At 43.8% G+C, this 22,603-nt stretch overlaps 1 protein-coding gene and 1 pseudogene across 1 annotated transcript in view; one reads left to right on the forward strand and one right to left on the reverse strand.

Annotated features, from left to right (window-relative positions):
• Window positions 1-22,603, forward strand: part of LOC138814578 (histone lysine acetyltransferase CREBBP) — a 130,565-nt gene that overhangs the window by 76,254 nt on the left and 31,708 nt on the right. The window contains exons 7-19 of the mRNA XM_070003584.1: window positions 1,997-2,099; window positions 3,230-3,376; window positions 4,618-4,735; window positions 5,655-5,826; window positions 6,149-6,193; window positions 8,358-8,482; window positions 9,743-9,931; window positions 10,479-10,895; window positions 13,341-13,520; window positions 15,180-15,369; window positions 17,899-18,017; window positions 20,735-20,974; window positions 21,404-21,492. Coding sequence (XP_069859685.1) covers window positions 1,997-2,099; window positions 3,230-3,376; window positions 4,618-4,735; window positions 5,655-5,826; window positions 6,149-6,193; window positions 8,358-8,482; window positions 9,743-9,931; window positions 10,479-10,895; window positions 13,341-13,520; window positions 15,180-15,369; window positions 17,899-18,017; window positions 20,735-20,974; window positions 21,404-21,492 — 2,134 coding nt within the window. The remainder of the gene's footprint in view (window positions 1-1,996; window positions 2,100-3,229; window positions 3,377-4,617; window positions 4,736-5,654; window positions 5,827-6,148; window positions 6,194-8,357; window positions 8,483-9,742; window positions 9,932-10,478; window positions 10,896-13,340; window positions 13,521-15,179; window positions 15,370-17,898; window positions 18,018-20,734; window positions 20,975-21,403; window positions 21,493-22,603) is intronic.
• Window positions 426-1,346, reverse strand: LOC138814442 (ubiquitin-conjugating enzyme E2 D3 pseudogene; annotated as a pseudogene).

The following is a 22,603-nucleotide window of genomic DNA, read 5'->3' on the forward strand; positions in this document are numbered from 1 at the left end:
GGAAGATATTAAATTTTCTCAGATGAACATGTGACTGCATGGAGGGAGGTAAACAAAATATTAAAGTAAAAAAAAAGATGCTGGGCGCTGGTGGCTAACGCCTGTAATCCTAGCTACTCAGGATGCTGAGATCTGAGGATCACAGTTCAAAGCCAGCCAGGGCAGGAAAGTCCATGAGGCTCTTATCTCCAACTAACCACCAAGAAACTGGAAGTGGTGCAGTAGTAGCTCACAGTGATAGCACATTAGCCTTGAGCTGAAGAGCTCAGGGACAGGGCTCAGGCCCAGAGTTCAAGCCCCACAACCAACCAAAAAAAAAAACATGAGGTCTGATAGTTGAGTAGCCAGATAGGAAATTAAAAAAGGAACAGTAATTTAAGGTTTATTCCAGCTATAGTGTAGATTATTCTGAATTTAAGGTATCGTCACCTGGCATACTTCTGAGTCTATTCCCGAGATGTTCTCTGTCTGTTTTATAGATCTGTGCAATATCTGGCACTAGGGGGTCATCTGGGTTTGGATCACATAGCAGTGAACAAATGAATAAAAGAACTTTGGAAATAGTTAAAGCAGGAGGCCACTGTGACCTCAGAATATCAAGACAAAGCCTGTTATTACTGTTAAAATTTGGATGATAAATTCTGTTGTAAATATAACCTTAGGTGGTTTGAAGGAGTAGTCTTTAGGAAAATGAATTGTCAAAAAGAATATACCAGCTGGGTGTCGGTGGCTCACACCTGTAATCCTGGCTACTCAAGAGGCTGAGATCTGAGGATTGAGGTTTAAAGTCAGCCTGAGCAGGAAAAGTCCGTGACTCTTTTTTTTTTTGGGGGGGGGGGAGTGGGGTCCGGTCGTGGGGCCTGAACTCTGGGCCTGGGCGCTGTCCCTCAGCTCTTCAGCTCAAAGCTAGCGCTCTACCACTTGAGCCACAGCGCCACTTCCAGCTTTTTTCTTTTTGCTTATGTAGTGCTGAGGAATGGAACCCAGGGCCTCAGGCATGCAAGGCAAGCGCTCTACCACTGAGCCACCTTCCCAACCCCCCTCACCCCTCTGTGAGACACTTATCTCTAATAAGCCACCAGAAAATCGTAAGTGGCACTGTGGCTCAAGTGGTAGAGCACTCGCCTTGAGCTGAAGAGCTGAGGGACAGCGCCCAAGCCCAGAATTTAAGCCCCATGACTTACCAAAAAAAGAGAGAGCGAGAATACACCACCCTGATATGGGCTGTCATTAGGTCCCATAATTGTGGCTCGGCAGTGAATCATGTCATCCCCACCTGCACCTGTAGAACATAGTGCTAGAGGGTCTCAGACCAGATCACTGAGTTCCTCATTAATCTGTTTCATAGTCTCTGCTTTTTACCTGGCTCTTCACTATCTTAGTGTGTGTTCAAAGAGTCCAGACAAAACTCTAGATTATTCAGGTGGCTGGGGAAAGACTGCATCTTTATCTCTCGCTGGTTCTGCGAGATATAGGTACACTCCACCTACCAGCATGCTCCTGCCCATGGCCGGGCAGCCACCACCACCACCACCACCACTCTGGTGGCCATCTACATTTTTATTCTTCATTTTTTGTGTGTGACTTTCTTTTATGATACATTAAAAGAATAAAACCCAACACAGATGTATGTGACAGGTCAGCCTCGTTGGCTAGGTTTGACATTAATGTAACAGAACCAAATTTGGGCATTGCAAATGAGCTGTTATAATTCACTCTATAGCAATAGAGTACACTTAAGATACCAGTAGCCTCCAGAGCATGCTTTATTTTTTGTTCCAAAGTACAGTAGGAAAGAGTCAACAATGGAATTTGAGTAAGTTGGCCAAGATTACTGAAAATGTAGCTCAAAATTCCATCATGCTTTTTTGTATATTTTATTACTATACCTCATATGAATTGTTTATTTATATGGTGATTTGTTTATCTACTATAAGAACTTTGAAGTATATATTATAATCTAGGGATTGATTGATTTTTTTCTTTGTCTTCGAAGGAAACAACCCAATGAACATTCCAGCAGGGGGAATAACAACAGATCAGCAGCCACCAAACTTGATTTCAGAACCAGCTCTTCCAACTTCGTTGGGTGCTTCCAAGTAAGATCAAGGTTTCAGTCAGTTCTTGTCTGAGGGATTAGTGTACATGAAAATGGACAAGGATCACATTAGTTTAGGTTTTTTATCACTGTGTGGCAGTAAAGGGTTTCAGGAAAGAATTTTTCTCCTTTAAAGCATTTTTCTCCTTTAAAATTATAAATATAGCTGAGCACCAGTGGCTCACACCTGTCATCCTAGCTACTCAGAAGGCTGAGATCTGAGGATCACAGTGCAAAGCCAGCCTGGGCAGGAAAGTCTGTGAGACTCTTATCTCCAGTTAACCACCAGAAAACTGAAAGTGGTGCTGTGGCTCAAGTGGTAAAGCGCTAGCCTTCAGCTGAAGAGCAGAGAGATAGCACCCAGGCCCAGAGTTTATACCCACAACTGACAGAAATAACATAAAATTATAAATGTAGGGGTTGGAGGCATGCCTCAGCTGGTAGAACACCATCCAGTGAGCAAAAGCTTCAGCTACCAAGTTTGAGTCCTAGTTTTAAGCCTCCTCCTCCAAAAATTATAAATATGGAACATGCTGGATGCTGGTGGGCCCATGCCTGTTAATACTGGCTACTTCAGAAGCTGAGATCTGAGGATCAAGGTTCAAAGCCTGCCTGGGCAGAAAAATTGAGAGTTTTATCTCCAGTTAACCAGTAAAAAGCAGGAAGTGCAGGTATGATTCAAGTAGTGCTAGGCTTGAGTAAAAAGGCCAAGTAAGAGTGTGAGGCCAGGGCTGAGAAGATGGCTCAGTGGTAGAGCGCTTGCCTTGCATGCATGAGGCCCTGGGTTCGATTCCTCAGCACCACATAAGCAAAAAGCCGGAAGTGGCGCTGTGGCTCAAGTGGTAGAGTGCTAGCCTAGAGCTGAATTGCTGAGGGACAGTGCCCAGGCCCAGAGTTCAGGCCCCATGACCGGACCCCCCAAAAAAAAAAAAAAAAAAGTGAGACCTTAAGTTTAAACCTCAGTATCGTAAGTAAATAAACAACAGAATAAACATAGTTTGAATTTTGTTGGATTTTTGCACCTGTTAGCTTAATCTTTTTAAGTTACATGTATTTGAAGATAGCTTTATCTAAGTGTGTTTGAGACACTTGACTAGCTAGGTGAAGTGTCCTTGTTCTTGTCCCCCTCAGCCCACTGATGAATGATGGTTCAAACTCTGGTAACATTGGAAGCCTCAGCACGGTACCTACAGCAGCACCTCCTTCCAGCACTGGTGTTCGGAAAGGCTGGCACGAACATGTCACTCAGGACCTGCGGAGCCATCTAGTGCATAAACTGTATGTACCCGCCTCTATACACAGATTTTGTGACAAAGTATTGATGTAACTTTTCAGTTTCATAGGGTTGTGATTTGTTCCACAGAGGATCAGTAGTTGTTAGAAAGCCAACACCACTGCTAGAGCCTGGGAAAATTGGGTTTCCTAGCCTTGGTCCTCCATGGATGGGTACAGGTATCAGAGAACAGAAGGGCATGAGCTGAAGCTGCAGTTGAACTTCTGAACTCTGGGACTGGTTCAAACAAGAGCTTTATCTTATTCTGTAATTCAGAACTATAGTTGTAGAGACTGCTAAAGATTGGGGGAATTGGAATGAGTATAAATAGCATCATACAGTTAGTTAATACACAGAAAGTTAGCTTTTCAAAATAAGCTACCTCAATTGAAGGTGATGTTAGTCAAATAGATTTCTTAGAGGTTTTTGTCCTTATTTTGATCTTCTTAAAAATGAATAGAGCTGGGAAGGTGGCTCAGTGGTAGAATGCTTGCCTTGTATGCATGAGGCCCTGGGTTTGATTCTTCAGCACCACATAAGCAGAAAAAGCCGAAAGTGGTACTGTGGCTCAAGTGGTAGAGCGCTAGCCTTGAGCTGAAAAGCTGAGGGACAGCGCCCAGGCGCAGAGTTCAAGCCCCACGACCGACCAAAAAAATGTTCAGTAATTCTAATACACAAAGTTGCAAACCACTGCAACTGTCAAGACAAATAATCCTGACTCACAGCCTTCTGTTTCCAGCCCTTCCCTATTGGAAGGATGACTGATGTGGCCTCCAAAGTTGAAGTGGGTTTCCCCAGGCCTGGTTTTGCTCTTAGAACAGCAGCAATTGAAGCTTTACCCTGGGCAATCTAGTTCTTTGTATAGAGTGCTAGCCTTGAGCTGAACAGCTCAGCGGAGGAGCGCCTGCCTGATGAGCTCAAGCCTCTGAGTTCCGTCCTCAGCTGTGGGGAAAAAAAAAAAAGGCTGAGGGACAGCGCCCAGGCCCAGAGTTCAGGCCCCATGACCGACTCCCCTCCACCTCCCCCCAAAAAAGAATACTTTAAAAAGTAAGCATTTAAAGTCATATTTTCAAAATGACCCATACACGTTGTTAACAGAAAAAAGACTTTTGACTTATAGCAACATTGAGAGATTTGGGGTTTTGCTCATCAGTTACCACAGTTAGTCCATTTGCTGATCCTGGTTTTTGCTGGTTCTCATGTGACCACCTTGAAAGTAGGTTGATAGAGTGTGTTATCCTTTCAGTGTCCAAGCCATCTTCCCAACCCCTGACCCCGCAGCTCTGAAGGACCGTCGCATGGAGAACCTGGTTGCCTACGCTAAGAAAGTAGAAGGAGACATGTATGAGTCTGCCAACAGCAGGGTAGGTCACCAGGAAGTGGTTGAATGTGTCATAAAGTGAAAACACTACTTCTGTCTGGTTTGTCCAGAAGTGGGGAACCTCCATGATCTAAAGGACCCAATAAAGTCACAATTAAAGGGTACACATGCCAGGCACTGGTGGCTCACTCCTGTAATCCTAGCTATTCAGGAGACTGAGATCTGAGGAGGGTGGTTCAAAGCCATCCCCGGCAGGAAAGGCCATGAGACTCCAATAAACCATCAGAAAAACTGGAAGTGGCACTGTGGCTCAAGCGGTAGAGCGCTTGCCTTGAGCTGAAGAGCGCAGGGACAGCACCCAAGCCCAGAATTCAATCCCCACAACTGACCAAAAAAAAGGGGGGCGGGTGTCGGGCGACGGGCGACAGTGGCTCACAACTGTAATTCTAGCTATTCAGGAGGCTGAGAGCTAAGTATCACAGTTCAAAGCCAGCCCGGGCACGAAAGTCCATGAGACTCTTATCTCCAATAAACCACTAGAAAACTGGAGTGGTGCTATGGCTCAAGCTGTAGAGAGCTTACCTTGAGCTGAAGAGCGCAAGGACAGCGCTCAGGCCCAGAGTTCAAGCCCCATGACCGACAAAAAAAAGGTACACAGGCATCATTAGGAATTAAGGGAAAAAAGAAAAAAAAGATCCTTATCCTTATGCTAAATGCTTACTTTTGATTCTAATACTTAAAAAAAAATGAGATCAGATATAGTTCAGTGATAGACCACCAGCTTAGCATATGCCAGGCCCTGAGTTTGAATCTCAGCAGCAGTGGGTGGGGAAAGCTAGGGGTATGACTCAAGTGGTGATATCACCTGCAAGCGGCCCTAAGTTGCTAAGTAGGACGTACTAAACAGATCACTTGTTTTGAATAGTTTTAATTGCCTGATTTTGAATGTTATTGTGTTTTAGGATGAATATTATCATCTATTAGCAGAGAAAATCTATAAAATACAAAAAGAGCTAGAAGAAAAACGGAGGTCGCGTTTACATAAGCAAGGCATCTTGGGAAACCAGCCAGCTTTACCAGCCCCCGGGGCTCAGCCTCCTGTAATCCCACCAGCTCAGTCTGTGAGACCTCCAAGTAAGGACTACCTTTCCTTCTACCTGCCCTTAGCCTGTTTGCTTTTTTCTTCATTGTTTGGGATGCATGCCTTAGAGTACAGAATTATATTCTCCAGAAATCAGCACTTGAAAACTGTTTTTGTAGTAGTAGCCTGCAGGGGCATTGAGTTTCTGTCATGGGAAGGGTCTTAAAAGTATGTGTTGGCATCAGAACACAGTGCTTTTGGACTCATTGACTAGGTTCCCTTGGAAGTTTGAAGTCCTTCATAGGAAATTCCTTGTTGTAAAATCAAGGGTTATTTTAAATAACCAGTATTTGTGTTTTTTATTTTCCACTATAGATGGACCTCTACCCCTGCCAGTAAATCGGATGCAGGTTTCTCAAGGTATTTTAACTATTTGTTGTAAAAATGTTTAGTTTTAACTTTCAACAGCCAGAACCTCTTTTTTTTCCCCCCCCTTTTCCTTGTGTATATCCTTTTGGGTGGAGGGATACACTCATTCCATTCCTTTTTTTTTTTTTTTTTTTCTGGTCCTGGGACTTGAACTCAGAACTTGTACTCTAGCCCTAAGCCTCTCTGTGCTCAAGGTAGCACTCTACCACTTGAACCACAGTACCACTTCTGGCCTTTTCTGAGTAGTTTATTGGAGATAAGAGTCTCACAGACATTCCTACCCAGGCTGGCTTTGAACTGCGATTCTCAGCTCTCAGCCTCCTGAGTAGCGAGGATGATGGGTGTGAGCCACCAGCACCTGGCTTCCTTCCATTCCTTTTTGCTAAGAAGAATTCAGTCCTTAGGTAGTATGAATCTTTTCTGTTTGGAAATTTAGAGAATTTAGGATAGCTCTCCAAAAAGATCAGAAGTAGGGTTGAGAATTTTTTAATGAACAGGTAGACCTTACAGGAGAAAGTTCCAAAAAGCAGCATTATACATGAGTCAGGGCATGTCTGAATGCTCAGAGAAAAACATGGGAGTCCCAATCCTGTGGTTGTGGGGTACCTGTGGTGGGGATGAGGAAGAAATGCCTATGGTTCCAGATAATGCATGGGCTTGAAGTCAGGCTGGTGGGCGTCATTTCAGGAGCCTGTGTGCAGAGACCCAAACCAGCTGGGTAGATGGCAGCTATCTGAGCATGTTTCATAGGTTCCCTCTCGGTTTGAGATTCTAGAGTCTCTTTTGTTTGGGAGTTCAGGGCCAAAGGACATTTGGAAGCCTTTGAACTCTTGATAGATTGAGACCTGAACAGTTAGGACATTTGTCTAGGATGAGAGGTGAGGTCATGATGTTATATAGATTCTTGTTTTAGTGCAAGAGTTTGGCAGGGAAGGTAAGTTGTTGAAAGTTGTGGTAGTGGTACTGCATACTGAAATAGACATAGAATAAAGTCACCAGCGTCTTGTTTAGATGGACTGGATTTGAGAGATGAAAGAAACCAAGAAGTCAGACAAATTGGACCATAAGATAGTGGCTGAATGCTGTGTATAAGCATGACATGAACTTTGGTCTAGATAGGAATAGGCTGCTGGTTTGGAATGTGACAAGACAGCTGGTTAGGTGTAGGTGATTGGAAGATTGAATTTCTAGGTAAGCATTTACCAGCCTCTCTAGTAAGTGGAGTTCTTTGTGAATGTGGATTTCTTCAGGTGCTTTTTCTTAGTACTTGCACATAACTCTCAAGAAGGGAAAGCTTACAGGCTTCCTGGGAAGTCTTCTTGGGTCTTGTTAGCCCTTGGTTCTTTGAGAATGCCATATCTAGCTTGTAGTCCTAGCTACTCAGGAGGCAGAAATCTGAGGATTGCAGTTTGAAGCCAGCCTGACAAGAAAATCTATAAGACTCTTATTTATCTCCAATAAACTACTCAGAAAAAAGCCGGAAGTGACAGTATGGCTCAAGTGGTAGAGCTCTAGCCTTGAGAAAAGAAGCTCAGGGACAGTGCTCAGATCCTGAGTTCAAGCCCCAGGAGTTGAACTAACTAGTCACTGTGGTGGAGATGATTCTAGCTGGTGAAGTCTCTGTCAATGATGTGATGTTCCTATGAGCTGCCAGAGGCTGAGGAGGAGAACCCTTGGCTCCTGGATGCTTTCTAAATACTCCAATTGTGTTTTGAATCAGAGGTTCTAGCAATAAATGTAATACAGCTGTGAAGCTTGGGAGCCTGATGCTCCAGTGGTTGTTGAGGATGGGGTTCACTGAGAGTCTGGCCTTCTGAGCTGTCTTCATAGATGAGAAGAGCCTCTTTTTGCTTCACAGTATCCTTGCTTGCTTTGTGTCTTTGGTTTCTTGAACATGTCACCTGGCTTCACCCTGACCTGCTCTAGTGTCTTTTCCTGCCTTACTCCCAGCCCTCCTAGGCAACCCCTGTCACGGGAATGCCATTTCCCCTGGGTAGGGAAAAGTCTGTTACTTAGCTGTTTTGTTTTGTTTTTTCAATTGAGTGGGTTCCCCTCACTTGATTGTCATATACTTGACTGTGCTCCATCTTAGCATTTAATGAGTTGTAATTGTTTTCTGTAGTGGTTTTTCCTAATGAAATGTCACTGTTTATAGGGATGAATTCATTTAACCCAATGTCTTTGGGAAATGTCCAGTTGCCACAAGCACCGATGGGTCCACGTGCTGCCTCCCCCATGAGCCACCCTGTCCAGATGAGCAGCATGGCCTCAGTCCCAGGGGTAAGGCTTTGCCTCTCAGCTTTTGTCTTATCAGGAACATTATCCGCACAGAGAATGTCCGTGGGCATCTGAGAGTTCTGTGCTACTTGTTCTTTTGAGTTTGTTTTTGTTTTTTGTCAGTCATGAAGCTTGAACTCAGAGCCTGGGCTCTGTTCTGAGCTTTTTTGCTCAAGGTTAGCACTGTACCACTTTGAGTCACAGCGCCACTTCCATTTTTCAGTGGTTAATTGGAGATAAAGAGTCTCATGAACTTTCCTACCTGAGCTGGCCTTGAACTGCGATCCTCAGCTCTCAGCCTCCTCAGTAGCTAGGATTACAGGTGTGAGCCACTGGCACCCAGCCTCATTTCTTTTTTGGACGGTTGTGGGGCTTGAACTCTGGACCTGGACACTGTCCTGAGCTCTTCAGTTCAAGGCTAGCCCTCTACCACTTGGGCCACAATACCACTTCCAGTTTTCTGGTGGTTTATTGGAGATAAGAATCTCATGGACATTCCTGCCTGGGCTGGCTTTGAACTATGATCCTCAGATCTCAGCCTCCTGAGTAGCTAGGATTACAGGTGTGAGCCACTGTTGTCCTGGCCCAGATATCTCTGTTATTGCAATAATAAAGAATAATTTGGTTGGTGCTTTTTTGGGGGGGGGGTTCGGTCGTGGGGCCTGCTGAACTCTGAGCCTAGGCGCTGTCCCTCAGCTCTTCAGCTCAAGGCTACTGCTCTACCACTTGAGCCACAGCGCCACTTCCGGCTTTTTTTTTTCTTTTTGCTTATGTGGTACTGGGGAATGGAACCCAGGGCCTCATGCATGCAAGGCAAGCGCTCTACCACTGAGCCACCTTCCCAGCCCGTGCTTTTTTTTTTTTTTTTTTTTTAAATGGAATGACAAGCCCAGAGTAAGAAGGATGAAAATCTGAGGTGGAGAAGGCAGCTGACCTCAGGCCAGACAGCAGTTTTGTGTCTGTTGACTGAGCCTGCCCTCCCATGGCTGTTTTCTAAACACTTCAGAGAACTGATTAAAAGGCATGCTTGAACTTAACATTTAGAGCATGCTATTGATTACTGTTTAAAGGACTTTCAAAGTTGGTTTATTTGAGAGATGGTTTAAGAATGTATAGGAAAGAGTGTAGGAGCTGTGGAGCTAAGTGAAGGCTAGTCTCCAGGGCTGGAGCCAGGCTAGGATGTAAAGCTTGTGTCTCTCCTTGTTCTTTTCATCCACCGTGCCACGTCTGCGCTGCAGCTCTCTGATGTTTGTTGTCTCATAGATGGCCATTTCTCCTTCTCGGATGCCTCAGCCTCCGAACATGATGAGCGCGCATGCCAACAACATGATGGCCCAGCCACCCACTCAGAACCAGTTTCTGCCACAGAGCCAGTTCTCATCATCCAGTGGGGCAATGAGTGTGAACAGTGTAAATATGGGGCAGCCAGGGGCCCAAGCAGGAGTGTCACAGGTACGTTCACGTTGGGACCAGGGACAACATTTGTGTGGCCTGTTAACCTAAATGTATCAGCATTTCTTTGTCTTTCCCTGCTTTGTTCTGTAACTATTAACTTGTTTAGAATTCTCTCTGGGGGAACTTCATGCAAATATAATGTGTGTGTGCGTGTGCGTGTGCATGTGCACCTATGCACCTGCCAATACTAGGGTTTGTACTCGGAGCCTCACATTGTCCATTTGCTTTTTCACGCAAGGAATGATGTTCTGCCATTTGAGCCATACTTCCACTTCCAGCTTTATGCTTGTTAATTGGAGATAATCTCAGGGTTTATCTGCCCAGACAGGCTCCAAACCATGATTCTCAAATTTCAACCTCCTGAATAGCTAGGATTATAGGGGTACTGGTGCTCGGCTAGCTTGTGAAGTTTTATAACTTGCACATCCCCATGAAATGAGCAGATTTCATTGAGGAACTGTGATTTGATTTTAATAAATTCTTCAAGTATCTTGTCACATGTTTAGTTTGGGGAGATAGTTTTAATATACTCCATTTCTTTTAGGGTCAAGTGCCTGGTGCTGCTCTTCCTAATCCTCTGAACATGCTGGGGCCCCAGACCAGCCAGCTGCCTTGCCCACCAGTGACGCAGTCACCCTTGCATCCGACACCACCTCCTGCTTCCACAGCTGCTGGCATGCCCGCTCTCCAGCACCCGACCCCACCTGGGATGACACCTCCCCAGCCAGCAGCTCCTGCTCAGCCATCTCCTCCTGTATCGTCTTCTGGGCAGACTCCCACCCCAACTCCTGGCTCAGTGCCCAGTGCTGCCCAAACCCAGAGCACCCCTACAGTCCAGGCAGCAGTGCAGGCCCAGGTGACCCCACAACCTCAAACCCCAGTTCAGCCCCCGTCTGTAGCTACCCCTCAGTCATCCCAGCAGCAGCCGACGCCTGTGCACACCCAGCCTCCTGGCACACCGGTGAGCCTCTGTGTTTGTCTTCAGACCAAAAGTGTCCGTATTCTTTTCTTTCTTTCTTTCTTTTTTTCTTTTTCTTTCTTTTCTTTTTTTTTTTTTTTTTTTTTGCCAGTTCTGGGGCTTGAACTCAAGGTACTGTCCCTGAGTTTCTTTTGTTCAAGGCTAGCACTCTACCACTTAAGTCCCAGAACCACTTCCGGCCTTTTCTGTCTATGTGGTACTGAGGACTCAAATCCAGGACTTCATGCATGCTAGGCAAGCACTCTACCACTAAGCCACATTTCCAGCCCCAAGTGTCTGTAATTTTGATGGAATTGCACTGAGTTGTGCTGTACTTTTAGCATTGTCCCCAAGGCTGTGTAGGACATGACTTAACGATGAGAAGAGTTTACAGAAGTCGGTATTTATCGTGGTATATTACACAAGACATTGTGTTTACCATTATCTATCCTAGACTAATGTATTGGGGGTTTTAATAGATCATGTTCTGTTTTATTGCTGATGTTTTTTGAGTCTGATAAGCATGCTGTACTCCTAACTATATGTTGCCCTTTAACCTGGCTGATCAGCCTTCCTCTTTTTTTTTTCTTTTTCCTCTTGTTCCCTTGTATGAGTTACACAAGTAAGAACTTGTCTCATTTCTACATGTTTACAGTATATTCGTTAGTTTTAGCCCTCTATCACTCTCCTTCCCCCTCTCCATCCAGCCTTTCCAAACTACAGAAGGCTTTTCTATTTGATAATGAAACAACAGAGCTAGGTTTGTACCTTTGTGGCTCAGACTTCCCGTTCTTGGCTGGAAGTGGTGATGGCGGGATCATACCTTCAAGCCTCCTGCTCCATGCCAGCTGGAGATAAACAGCTGTTGTCTGGGCTGAGTTGTGTTTACTGATGCAGGGTCTTACACTATACCCATGCTGCCCGTATTCTTTTCCCAAGTTTTTGCTGAGATCATAGTATCATTTTCTGTGGTAGTTCTGGATTTAGAACTAAGGACCTCATACCTCTACCACTTGAACTATGCTTCTAGTCCTTTTTTTTTTTTTTTTGTCAGTCATAGGGCTTGAACTCTGGGCCTGGGTGCTTTCCCTCAGCTCTTCAGCTCAAGGCTAGCACTCTACAACAGCACCACTTCTGGTTTTCTGGTGGTTTATTGGAGATGAGTCTCATGGACTTCCCTGCCTGGGCTGGCTTTGAACCACTATTCTCAGATCTCAGCCTCCTGAGTAGCTAGGATGACAGGCGTGAGCCGCCAGCACCCCTGCTTCTGGTCCTTTTTACTTGGATTATTTTTGACAGAGGCTCTCACTGTTTGCCTGGGCCCAGCCCAGACTGTGTTATCTTCCTAATTAAGCTCCTGGCCATAGCTAAAAAAAATGGTGCTCACCATCATGCCTAGCTTTACCCTGCACTCCCTCAAGTAACTAGGATTATAAGTGTAAACTGCCTCACCCATCTACTATCATTTTCTTATAAGACTGTCTTAGACCTCTCCACTCTCATAATTATATTAACTTTATTTGTAGGTACTGAGCATATTCAAAGTGAATCCCAATATTATTTCTACTTACCTATAAAGATATGTATGTAGATATATACAGATAGTTTCTTTTTTTTAGTTGTTTGTTTTGTTTTTGTATCTTTGGGTTCATTATGGTTCTGAGAGTATGCCTAAAATGGTAGTGTTCAATTCCTTGTACTTCATGCAGGTTGAACAAAAAGTCGGGGAGCCGTTCCTTGTAAGACTTTGAGGGGCTAGGAAGGTGGCTCCATGGTAGAGTGCTTGCCTTGCATGCCATGAGGCCCTGGGTTCCATTCCTTAGCACCACATACACAGAAAAAGCCAGAAATGGTGCTCTGGCTCAAGTTGTAGAGCACTAGCCTTGAGCTGAAGAGCTCAGGGACAGTGCCCAGGCCCAGAGTGGAAGCCCCACGACTGACCACCCTCCCCTCAAAAAAAAAAAAAAAAAAAGACTTGGAAAATGTGTAATATTTTTAGTGGTTTCTTTAGTATACCACCATCACTATCCTCTGCTAACACAAGCCCATTAGACATTCTTCCTACACAGGCAGCTGGCGCCCTCCCCTCATAAGTACCTGGACGTTTATAATTCAGTGTCTTGTTTTAAACATTGTAAGCCTTTTTGAAGGGAATTAATGATAAAATAGTTTAGCTAGACACCTTGGGAGGAAATGGTTTTATATCATAATTTAGAAAGGTCTGTTTTCCTATCTCTGCATTTGTGGCAAAGAGTAAATTGTGTTTCTGATTGATGACTTTCTCTAGAGCTCCCTCCTTGTAACTGTGTCCTTCAGTGTTCTCAATAGGGGCTTGTTAGGATAGCACTGAGGAAAGTTAACCAGAAGTTGAAGATGGGATGAGCAAAAGGGTTGAAGGCCATTTGTATTGTCTGATTTACAAAGAGGTTGATTTTAATGTTTTCACAGCTTTCTCAAGCAGCAGCCAGCATTGATAACAGGGTCCCCAGTCCCCCTTCAGTGACCAGTGCTGAAACCAATTCCCAGCAGCCGGGACCTGATGTACCAGTACTGGAAATGAAGGCAGAGGTCAAGACTGAAGACACGGAGCCCGAGCCTGGTGAATCTAAGGGGGAGTCTCGACCTGAGGTAGGTGTTATTCTCTAGCAGTAAATACATTGTTATGTGGAATCTTTACCTACAGGTCCTCAAGCCTTTCATGGTTGTCCCTGGATTTGTTGTAATAGTCTATTTCAATGTGAGTTCAAAAATACATTGACTATTCTTTTTGTTGTGGTTGTTGTTCTTACCAGTACTGGGGCTTGAACTCAGAGCCTTGTGCTCTTGCTTGTTTGTTTGTTTTTTTTTCATTCAAGGCTGGTGCTTTACCACTTGAGCTACACCTCCACTTCCAGCTGTTCATTGTAGATGTTTGAATTATTTTACAATCTTTTCTTGCTGGCCTCCATTCATTTCTAATTCTACAGAAAGGGTGATGGCCAGGTGCTGGTAGCTCACGCCTGTAATCCTAGCTACTGAGGAGGCTGAGACCTGAAGATCACGGTTCAAAGCCAGCCCGGGCAGGAAAGTCCATTAACTCTTTTTTTTTTTTTTTTGGTCAGTTGTGGGGCTTGAACTCTGGGCTTGGGTGCTGTCTGTGTACTCTTCAGCTCAAGGCGAGCGCTCTATTGCTTGAGCCACAGCACCATTTTGGGTTTTCTAGTGGTTTTTATTGGAGATAAGAGTCTCACAGAGTTTCCTGCTGAGGCTGGCTTTGAACCATGATCCTCATATCTCAGCCTCCTGAGTAGCTAGGATTACAGGTGTGAGCCACCAGCACCTGGCTTCCATGAATTCTTTTTTTTTTTTTTTTTTTTTTTTGCCGGTCATGGGGCCTGAACTCTGGGTCTGGGCGCTGTCCCTCAGCTCTTTAGCTCAAGGCTAGTGCTCTACCACTAGAGCCACAGCGCCACTTCCGGCCTTTTCTGTTTATGTGGTGCTGAGGAATCGAAGCCAGGGCCTCATGCTTGCAAGGCATGCACTCTACCGCTGAGCTACCTTACCAGCCCCTTCCATGAATTCTTATCTCCAGTAAACCATCAGAAAACCAGAAGTGTCGCTGTGGCTCAAGTGGTAGAGTGCTAGCCTTGAGCTGAAGAGCTGAGGGACAGCGCCCAGGCCCAGAGTTAATCCCCATGACCGAAAGAAAAAAAGGAAAGAAAAAAAGAAAGAGTGATGGATTCATTTGCTAGTTAACCTCTGGCAGAAGCTGAACATTGGCAAACTGTGAGCTGCTGCATCCAGCCTGGATATGTTTGGCCTCCACAATATTCTAAAAACCATGAGATTTCAAATTAAACTAGATGTTTGACTTTTATGGAAACTGAGCAGCTTTGTCAGCCTTGTGCTTATGAACCAGTGTGGGGACGTCTGCATGTAAGCTTGCCAGTTAGCCAAAGTCTAAACTACTTGTTGTGTTTATACCACACCTGCCTCTGAAGAGGGACTTTTGATCCTTGCTATAAATTTCAAAAATATTCGTATTGTAAGCTAGCAATATCTATATGTGACTATAATGCACATGTAAAATATTTTGACATTTTAAATTAGATCTGTAATTGCCTTGGTGCTGTGTTGAAGTGACTCAGTGGACAACAAGTAATTGATTCCATTCTCTGGAAGAGAAAAGAAATGATAAATAACCTAACTGGGGGAAGGCATATCAAGCCCATACGGATTTAGGAGCCTAGAAAAGCTAATTTAGGTATAGATCTTTGTGATACTCATCTGTCATTTGTGATTCTCAAGATGATGGAGGAGGATTTACAAGGATCTTCCCAAGTTAAAGAAGAAGCAGACAATGCAGAGAAGAAATCAGAACCAATGGAAGTGGAGGAGAAGAAACCTGAAGTAAAAGTGGAAGCTAAGGAAGAAGAGGAGAATAGCACTAACGGCGCAGCCTCTCAGTCAACATCCCCGTCCCAGCCACGCAAAAAAAGTAGGTGGTGTTTTCTGTAACTTACAACTGTATTGCACCTCCACACCAAAGACTGAAAGTCAAAACTGATTCTACTTCCCTTTTTTATCTTTCTTGCCTCCATTCTCCTAGAGTTGAAAATGGCTCTCTGGAATCCCTGAGCAAACTATAGAGTGTGGGCTTCTTTTCCATGTGTTAACATTTACACCCTGTGATGTCAAAAAAGCCCTCCATATTCCTTAATATCACCCTCAGTCTCTTCAAACAAGCAGTTTTGTTGTTGTTGTTGTTGTTGTTGTTGTTTTTGGGTCCAGTTGTGGGGCCTGAACTCTGGGCCTGGGCACTGTCCCTTAGCTCTTCAGCTCAAGGCTAGTGTTCTACCACTTGAGCCACAGCACCACTTCCAGCTTTTTTCTTTTTGCTTATGTGGTGCTGGGGAATCGAACCCAGGGCCTCAGGCATGCAAAGCAAGCGCTCTACCACTGAGCCACCTTCCCATCCCAAACAGTATTTTTGAGAAATAGATTGTGTAGCAGATGCAGGTTTACTTTTCCTTGTCTATTTCCTTTTTGAGGAAATACCTGCATACCCCATAATTGAATAATCAGAGTTGTGTATCTGTTGCTCTTGCACATTTTGCAGGTCCTTCAGCTGTTAGCCCTAGTGCTGGCACAAGTATCAGCTCAAAGGCCAGCTTGTGCACAGCACCAGTGCACATGTTTTCCCATTACAGAGTGAGAAGTACCTGTCAGAGGTTGAAATTTGCTGATCGTTAAGGATGCTCTCAATTATCAGGCTAGCATTGTTTTTCTTGTGGGTACAGAGTATAGGGGCCCACAAAAAATGTAAGAGTTTTCAAGTAGAATTTGGTGGTGTTAGCTTGTATCCTTGGTTTTCTTCATTTTTGAAGATATTAGTGACTATTTGCCATTACATTTGCTCTATCTGTTCAAAATGTTAACATACTACATTTTAGCATTAGGGAAATAATTTTGATCTTACCACAGTGCTCCAGAAAGGGTCTGATACAGTTTCTAAGTACCTTGAAGTAAAATAAGTAATGGACAGAATTAACTTTATTTTGTGTAAAACTTTTGTGATTCATTGGAATTTTACCAGTAGGGCTTGGTGAGTACCACATTGGACAGCACAGAGATTTTCTAATGCTCTCTGAACCATACACACTTGGAGAACTGTATCTTTGGTTCCCCAGCCTTGATGTGAATGGAGTTGTTTTGCTTTGTTGAGTTTTGCTTGAACTCAGGGCCACTTCCTCAATCTTGACTTTTTCATTCAAGGATGACACTGCCAGTTGAGCCATACTTCCATTCCCATATTTTTGCTGATTAATTGGAAATAAAAGCCACACAGTTCAACATCTTAATAATAACAATAAAAATTATTTTTAAAAAAGTCTCACAGTTTTGTCTGCCCAGGCTGGCCTTGAACCTCGATCCTTAGATCTCAGCCTCTGAATAGCTACGATTCCAGGTGTGAGCTATCAGCACCCAACCTGAATGCAGTTTTTAAAACCATTACACTGTGAGCTGGTAGTTCAAGCCTGTAATCCTTGCTATTCAGAAGGATGAGATGTGAGAACTGTGGTTAGAAGCCAGAAAGTCCAACAGATTCTATTTCTTTCTCTCTTTTGGGGGTTGGTCATGGGGCTTGAACTCTGCTCCTGGGCGCTGTCCCTCAGCTCTTCATTCAGTTCAAGGCAAGCTCTATCACTTGAGCAACTGCGCCACTTCCGGTTTTCTGGTGGTTTATTGGAGATAAGAGTCTCTTGTACTTTCCTGCCCAGGCTGGCTTTGAACCATGATCCTCAGATCTCAGCCTCCTGAGTAGCTAGGATTACTGGCATGAGCCACCGGTGTCTGGCCCACAAATTCTTTCCTCCAATAAAATACTCAGAAGGGGTGCTGTGGCTCAAGTGGTAGAGCACTAGCCTTGAGCAAAAGAAGATCAGGGACAGCACCTAGGCCCTGAGTTCATACCCCAGGAACAACAACAACAACAACAAAAACCCATTACTATATTTTCAGAATCCCTAAATAACACTTTAGATTCTAATGAGTGAGAGCTGCCTGGGAGCTTTGGAATCATTCTGAATGGACTACTTGGCCTTTTTTATTTACATTTAAATGGCTTATTTATTTGTTTATGCTGGAGTTTGATCTTAGGATTTAGGACTTGCTGGGCCTGTTCTCTTCTCTGCAGTCACACCTCCAGCCCTTTTTGCCCTTACTTTTGAGTTAAGTGAACTAAACCTAGACGATTATCCTCCTTTTCTTCACACCTTAGCTGGCTTGTTAGGCACTTGCTGCCATTCCCAGCTTTCTCTGTTTAGGTGGAATCTCTTGAATTTTCCCCCACCCCTTGGAGTTGCAGTCAGTCCTCCTATCTGTTTTCTGAGTAGTTGGGATTAGAGATGAGAGCCACCACCCTCAACCCAGGCTTCCATTTTAAATGTGATACTGTAAAGATTTGAGCACTTACTACCTAATAATATCTTTTTCTGTTTGTTGTTGTTGTTGTTGTTTTCTGCAGTTTTTAAACCTGAGGAGCTACGCCAAGCACTTATGCCAACCCTAGAAGCGCTCTATCGACAGGACCCAGAGTCCCTACCTTTTCGGCAGCCTGTAGACCCCCAGCTCCTAGGAATTCCAGTAAGTTAATATAATAGAAGTTTGGTATAGTTTTGAGCATCCATTGTTTTATCTTTAAAAATTGGCTAAAATAATCTTGGTTTGAAGATTTTTCTCCTAATATAAAAACTATAGCCAGGTGCTGGTAGCTCATGCCTGTAATCCTAGTTACTCAGGAGGCAGAGATCTGAGGATCACAGTTGGAAGCCAGCCCAGCCAGAAAAGTCTATGAGACTCTTATCTCTAACTAACAAGCAAAAATCTTTAATTAACAAGCAAAAAACATAGATGGAGCTATGGCTCAAGTGCAGCACCCTCCCCTCTAGTCCATAACTTTCAGGTCTTGTTTTACATTTGGGATCTTGAGTAAGGCAAAGAATTGTGAGATTTAGCTGAGCTAGGTGGCTCTCCTCTTAAGAGGATGAGATTTGAGGCTTGTGGTTGGAGACCAGCCCAGGCAAGAAAATCCATGACACTAATCTCAAAAAGCTGGAAGTGGAGCTGAAGAACCTTGAGTTAAAATTTAAAAGAGCCGGGTGCTGGTGTCTCAGGCCTGTACCTTAGCTACTCAGTAGGCTGAGATCTGAGGACCATGGTTCAAGGCCTGCCTAGGCAGGAAAGTCCGTGAGGCTCTTATCTCTAATAAACCACCAGAAAACCAGAAGTGGCGCTGTGGCTCAAGCGGTAGAGCGCTCGCCTTGAGCTAAAGAGCTGAGTGAAAGCACCTAGGCCCAGAGTTCAAGCCCCACAACCTACCAAAAAAAACTTAAAAGAGTGTCCAGGCCCTAAGTTCAAGCCTCAGTTCCATACCAAAAATAATGCACTCCCCCACACCCAAAAAAAAAGGCCATGGTGCTGGGAAGGTGACTTAGTGGTAGTGTTTGCCTGCAATGCATGAGGGCCTTGGGTTCGATTCCTCAGCACCACATAAGTTGAAAAAGCTGGAAGTAGTACTGTGGCTCAAGTGGTAGAGCTCTAGCCTTGAGCTAAAGAGCTGAGGGACAACGCCCAGGGCCAGAGTTCAGGCCCCACAACTGACCAAAAAAAAAAAAAAAAAAGCCAGTCTCAAGCCTATAATCCAAGCTTCTTAGGAGACTGAAATCTGAGGATTATGGTTCATAGTCATCCAGGGCAGGAAAGTTCATGAGACTCTTATCTCCATTTGATCCCCCAAATGCTGGAAATAGAGGAGTGGCTCATTGGTAGAGTGCTAGCCTTGAGGGAAAAAGCTAAGATACAGCACCTAGACCCTGACTTCATGCCCCCCAGTACTGGTACAAAAAAGAAAAAAAATTCCAGAAATTTAATTATGAGATACTTGTAAATTTCTGTTTACTACGCTAGGAAATCTTGAAAAACAATATAGATCCCATAGGTTCTACTGATCAGTAGTATTCCTTAGGTTTGTTTTTGTGCTGGGAACCAAGCCTCAGAAAAATGCTCTACAGTTGAGCTAAAGTTTTCACAACTATGTGTTAATCTTTGAATTGCATTTATTAGCCAGGCATTGTTTACTCACACCTGTAATCCTAGCTACTCAGGAAGCTGAGATCTAAGGATGAGAGTTCAAAGGCAGCCTGATAGGAAAGTCTGTGAGACACTCTATCTTCAATAAACTGCTCAGAAAAAGCCAGAAGTGGTGCTATAGGTCAGGTGGTAAGAGTTCTAACCTTAAACGAAAGCAGCTCAGGGATAATAGCATCCAGGCCCTGAGTTCAAGCCCCAGAACTGGCAATAAATAAATAAATAGCATTTATTTTGTTTGGACCAAAGTGAATCTGTGGAAATACATGCTGATAAATTTATTTTAAATCAAGGAATTAAAATATTCATTAATTTTTTTGTGTTTGGGGGGGGTCTGGTCGTAGGGCCTGAACTCTGGGCCTGGATGCTGTCCCTCAGCTCTTCAGCTCAAGGCTAGCACTCTACCACTTGAGCCACAGCGCCACTTCCGGCTTTTTGCTTTTTGCTTATGTGGTGCTGAGGGATCGAACCCAGGGCTTCATGCATGCAAGGCAAGCGCTTTACCACTGAGCCACCTTCCCAGCCCTAAAATGTTTTTATTAAACCTTTATTTATTTTTTAATTTTTGCCAGTCCTGGGGCGTGAACTCAGAACCTGGGCACTGTCCCTGAGCTGCTTTTGCTCAAGGCTAGTGCTCTACCACTTGAGCCATGGCACCATTTATGGCTTTTTCTGTTTATGTGGTACTGAGGAATCAAACCCAGGGCTTCATGCATACTAGGCAGGCACTCCACCACTAAGCCACCTTCCCAGCCTAAAATAAACAATTTTTTTTTAAACTTTGTCTTAACTTTGTCTTTGAAGTACTTTAATCATACTTGAGCATATCAGTTGCCATTTTTAATATGTCAAATCAGAGGAATGTTACATGTTACTTTTTTCAATTCCATTTTTTACTATTAAGAATGAAAATTGTTCAGTTACTTTCTATTTTCATTATGTTTTTAAGATAAAGTATTAGAGAAGGCTGGCATTTGAAATACAATGGCTCCACTAGAACAAAGGTAGGGTTATGCATATAAGGCCCATGAAGTCATTTGATACAGGATGCGATAGATGACTAGGTTCGGTATGCTTTTCAGCTGCCTGCAGCCCCTCTGCCTATGTTGACAATTTTGTATAATCCGCAGACAATGTTAGAAATATCCAAATGACTCTTAGCAGAGCAAAGCTTCCCCACCCTTGCACTAGACTGAGATTGTTTTGTTTTTAAGGATTATTTTGACATTGTGAAGAACCCCATGGACCTTTCTACCATCAAACGGAAGCTGGATACAGGGCAGTACCAAGAGCCCTGGCAGTATGTGGATGATGTCTGGTTAATGTTCAACAATGCCTGGCTATATAATCGTAAGACGTCCCGGGTCTATAAGTTTTGCAGTAAACTTGCAGAGGTCTTTGAGCAAGAAATTGACCCTGTCATGCAGTCCCTTGGATATTGCTGTGGACGCAAGGTACAGTTTTCATTTCTTCTGGAAATTGAAATTTCCTGATTAATCTACTCAAGAGAATGTTAAACTAAGATGGGATACTTCATATTCTGACTACAAGAGTATGGGTGGAAAGTCTCAGGTGCTGTTTTGGGCTCTTGTGACATATCTCAAGCAATCTCATGATCAAAGCTATAGGTGTTTACTGGGCTGGCCTGGAGTTAAGCCTTTCTGGCTGCCACTGGCCCATTTTGTGTCTCTGTACCTCTTGTCACTTAGAGGCAAAGCTACACTAATTTGTCACATTTAATCCAAAACTGTCTTGAAATAGTTATGAAGAAAATTACATAATAAACTAGCAAATAATTACTAGCTGAATTTTCACTCTTGTAGTGAACCAGAACATTTCAGGATAGCAAGTGGAATATGTTTTTTTCTCCTTTGTTTTTGCAGTATGAATTTTCCCCGCAGACTTTGTGCTGCTATGGGAAGCAGCTGTGTACAATTCCTCGAGATGCAGCCTACTACAGCTATCAGAATAGGTAAGCATAAAGCAATTTTTTGCACTAAGAGGTTCAAGGAAGAGGTTAGATTAAGATACAGGTAGACCTGTAATTATAGACTGAGTACATTATTTATTTGCAAAAGTTGCAATGAAAAGTGCCACAGTGTCGGTCCTTCTTGGTCACTCAGATACTTTTATAGTGTAAAATTTTAATATCAGAACCACTTGCTGCACTGTTAGATTAGGTATACTCATTCCTAAACCACAGTCTTTCTAAAATAGAACTCTGTGAGCTATCCCAAGCCAGGCAACTAGTGGCTCATGCCTGTAATCCTAGCTACTCAGGAGGCTGAGATCTGAGGATCATAGTCCAAAGCCAGCCCAAGCAGCAAAGTATATGACACTCTTATCTCTAATTAAGCATCAGAAAACCATAAGTGGAGCTGTATGGTAGAGTGCTAGCCTTGGGCAAAAGAGCTCAGGAACAGTGCTCAAGTTCAAGCCCCCGTGACTGACGGGGGGGGGGGGGGGAGAGGAAGTAATAACTCTCCTGAAGGATGAACAAATGCAGGCAGGGTACTCAGTAGACACTATGTGGAAAAGGAGCTATTCAACTTGTGGGCAGGGACAGGAAAGGAAAACCTGGCAAAAGGGTGACATGTTCCAAAAAGAAATATACTCATAACTGAGGATCACAGTTCAAAGCCAGCCCAGGCAGGAAAGTCCGTGAGACTCTTATCTCTAATTGACCAACAGAAAACTGGAAGTGGCACTGTGGTTCAAGTGGTAGAGCACTCACCTTGAACTGAAGAGCTCAGGGGACAGCACCCAGGCCCTAAATTCAAGCCCTATGACCGACCAAAAAAAAAAAAGAAATGTACTCATTACCTGATGTATGAAATGGTAACCCCCTCTGTATAATAACTTAATAATAGCAATAAAATTAGTTAAAATACATATAAAAACAGCAATTTTTCAAAGCTGAAAAAAAAGAATAGCCCTCCTATTGATTCATGCCTATAATCTAAATATTTAGGAGGCTTATGATATGAGGCCAACCTAGGGTACATAGTAAGACCTCCTCCCTCACCCCCCCCCAAAAAAAAATACATTTAAGATGGCTATTTCAGGATTTTGAGAATAGTAGG

The sequence above is a fragment of the Dipodomys merriami genome, unplaced genomic scaffold (genome assembly GCF_024711535.1).
Source record: "Dipodomys merriami isolate MVZ:Mamm:240054 unplaced genomic scaffold, mDipMer1.0.p SCAF_60, whole genome shotgun sequence".
Taxonomy (NCBI): Eukaryota; Metazoa; Chordata; class Mammalia; order Rodentia; family Heteromyidae; genus Dipodomys; species Dipodomys merriami.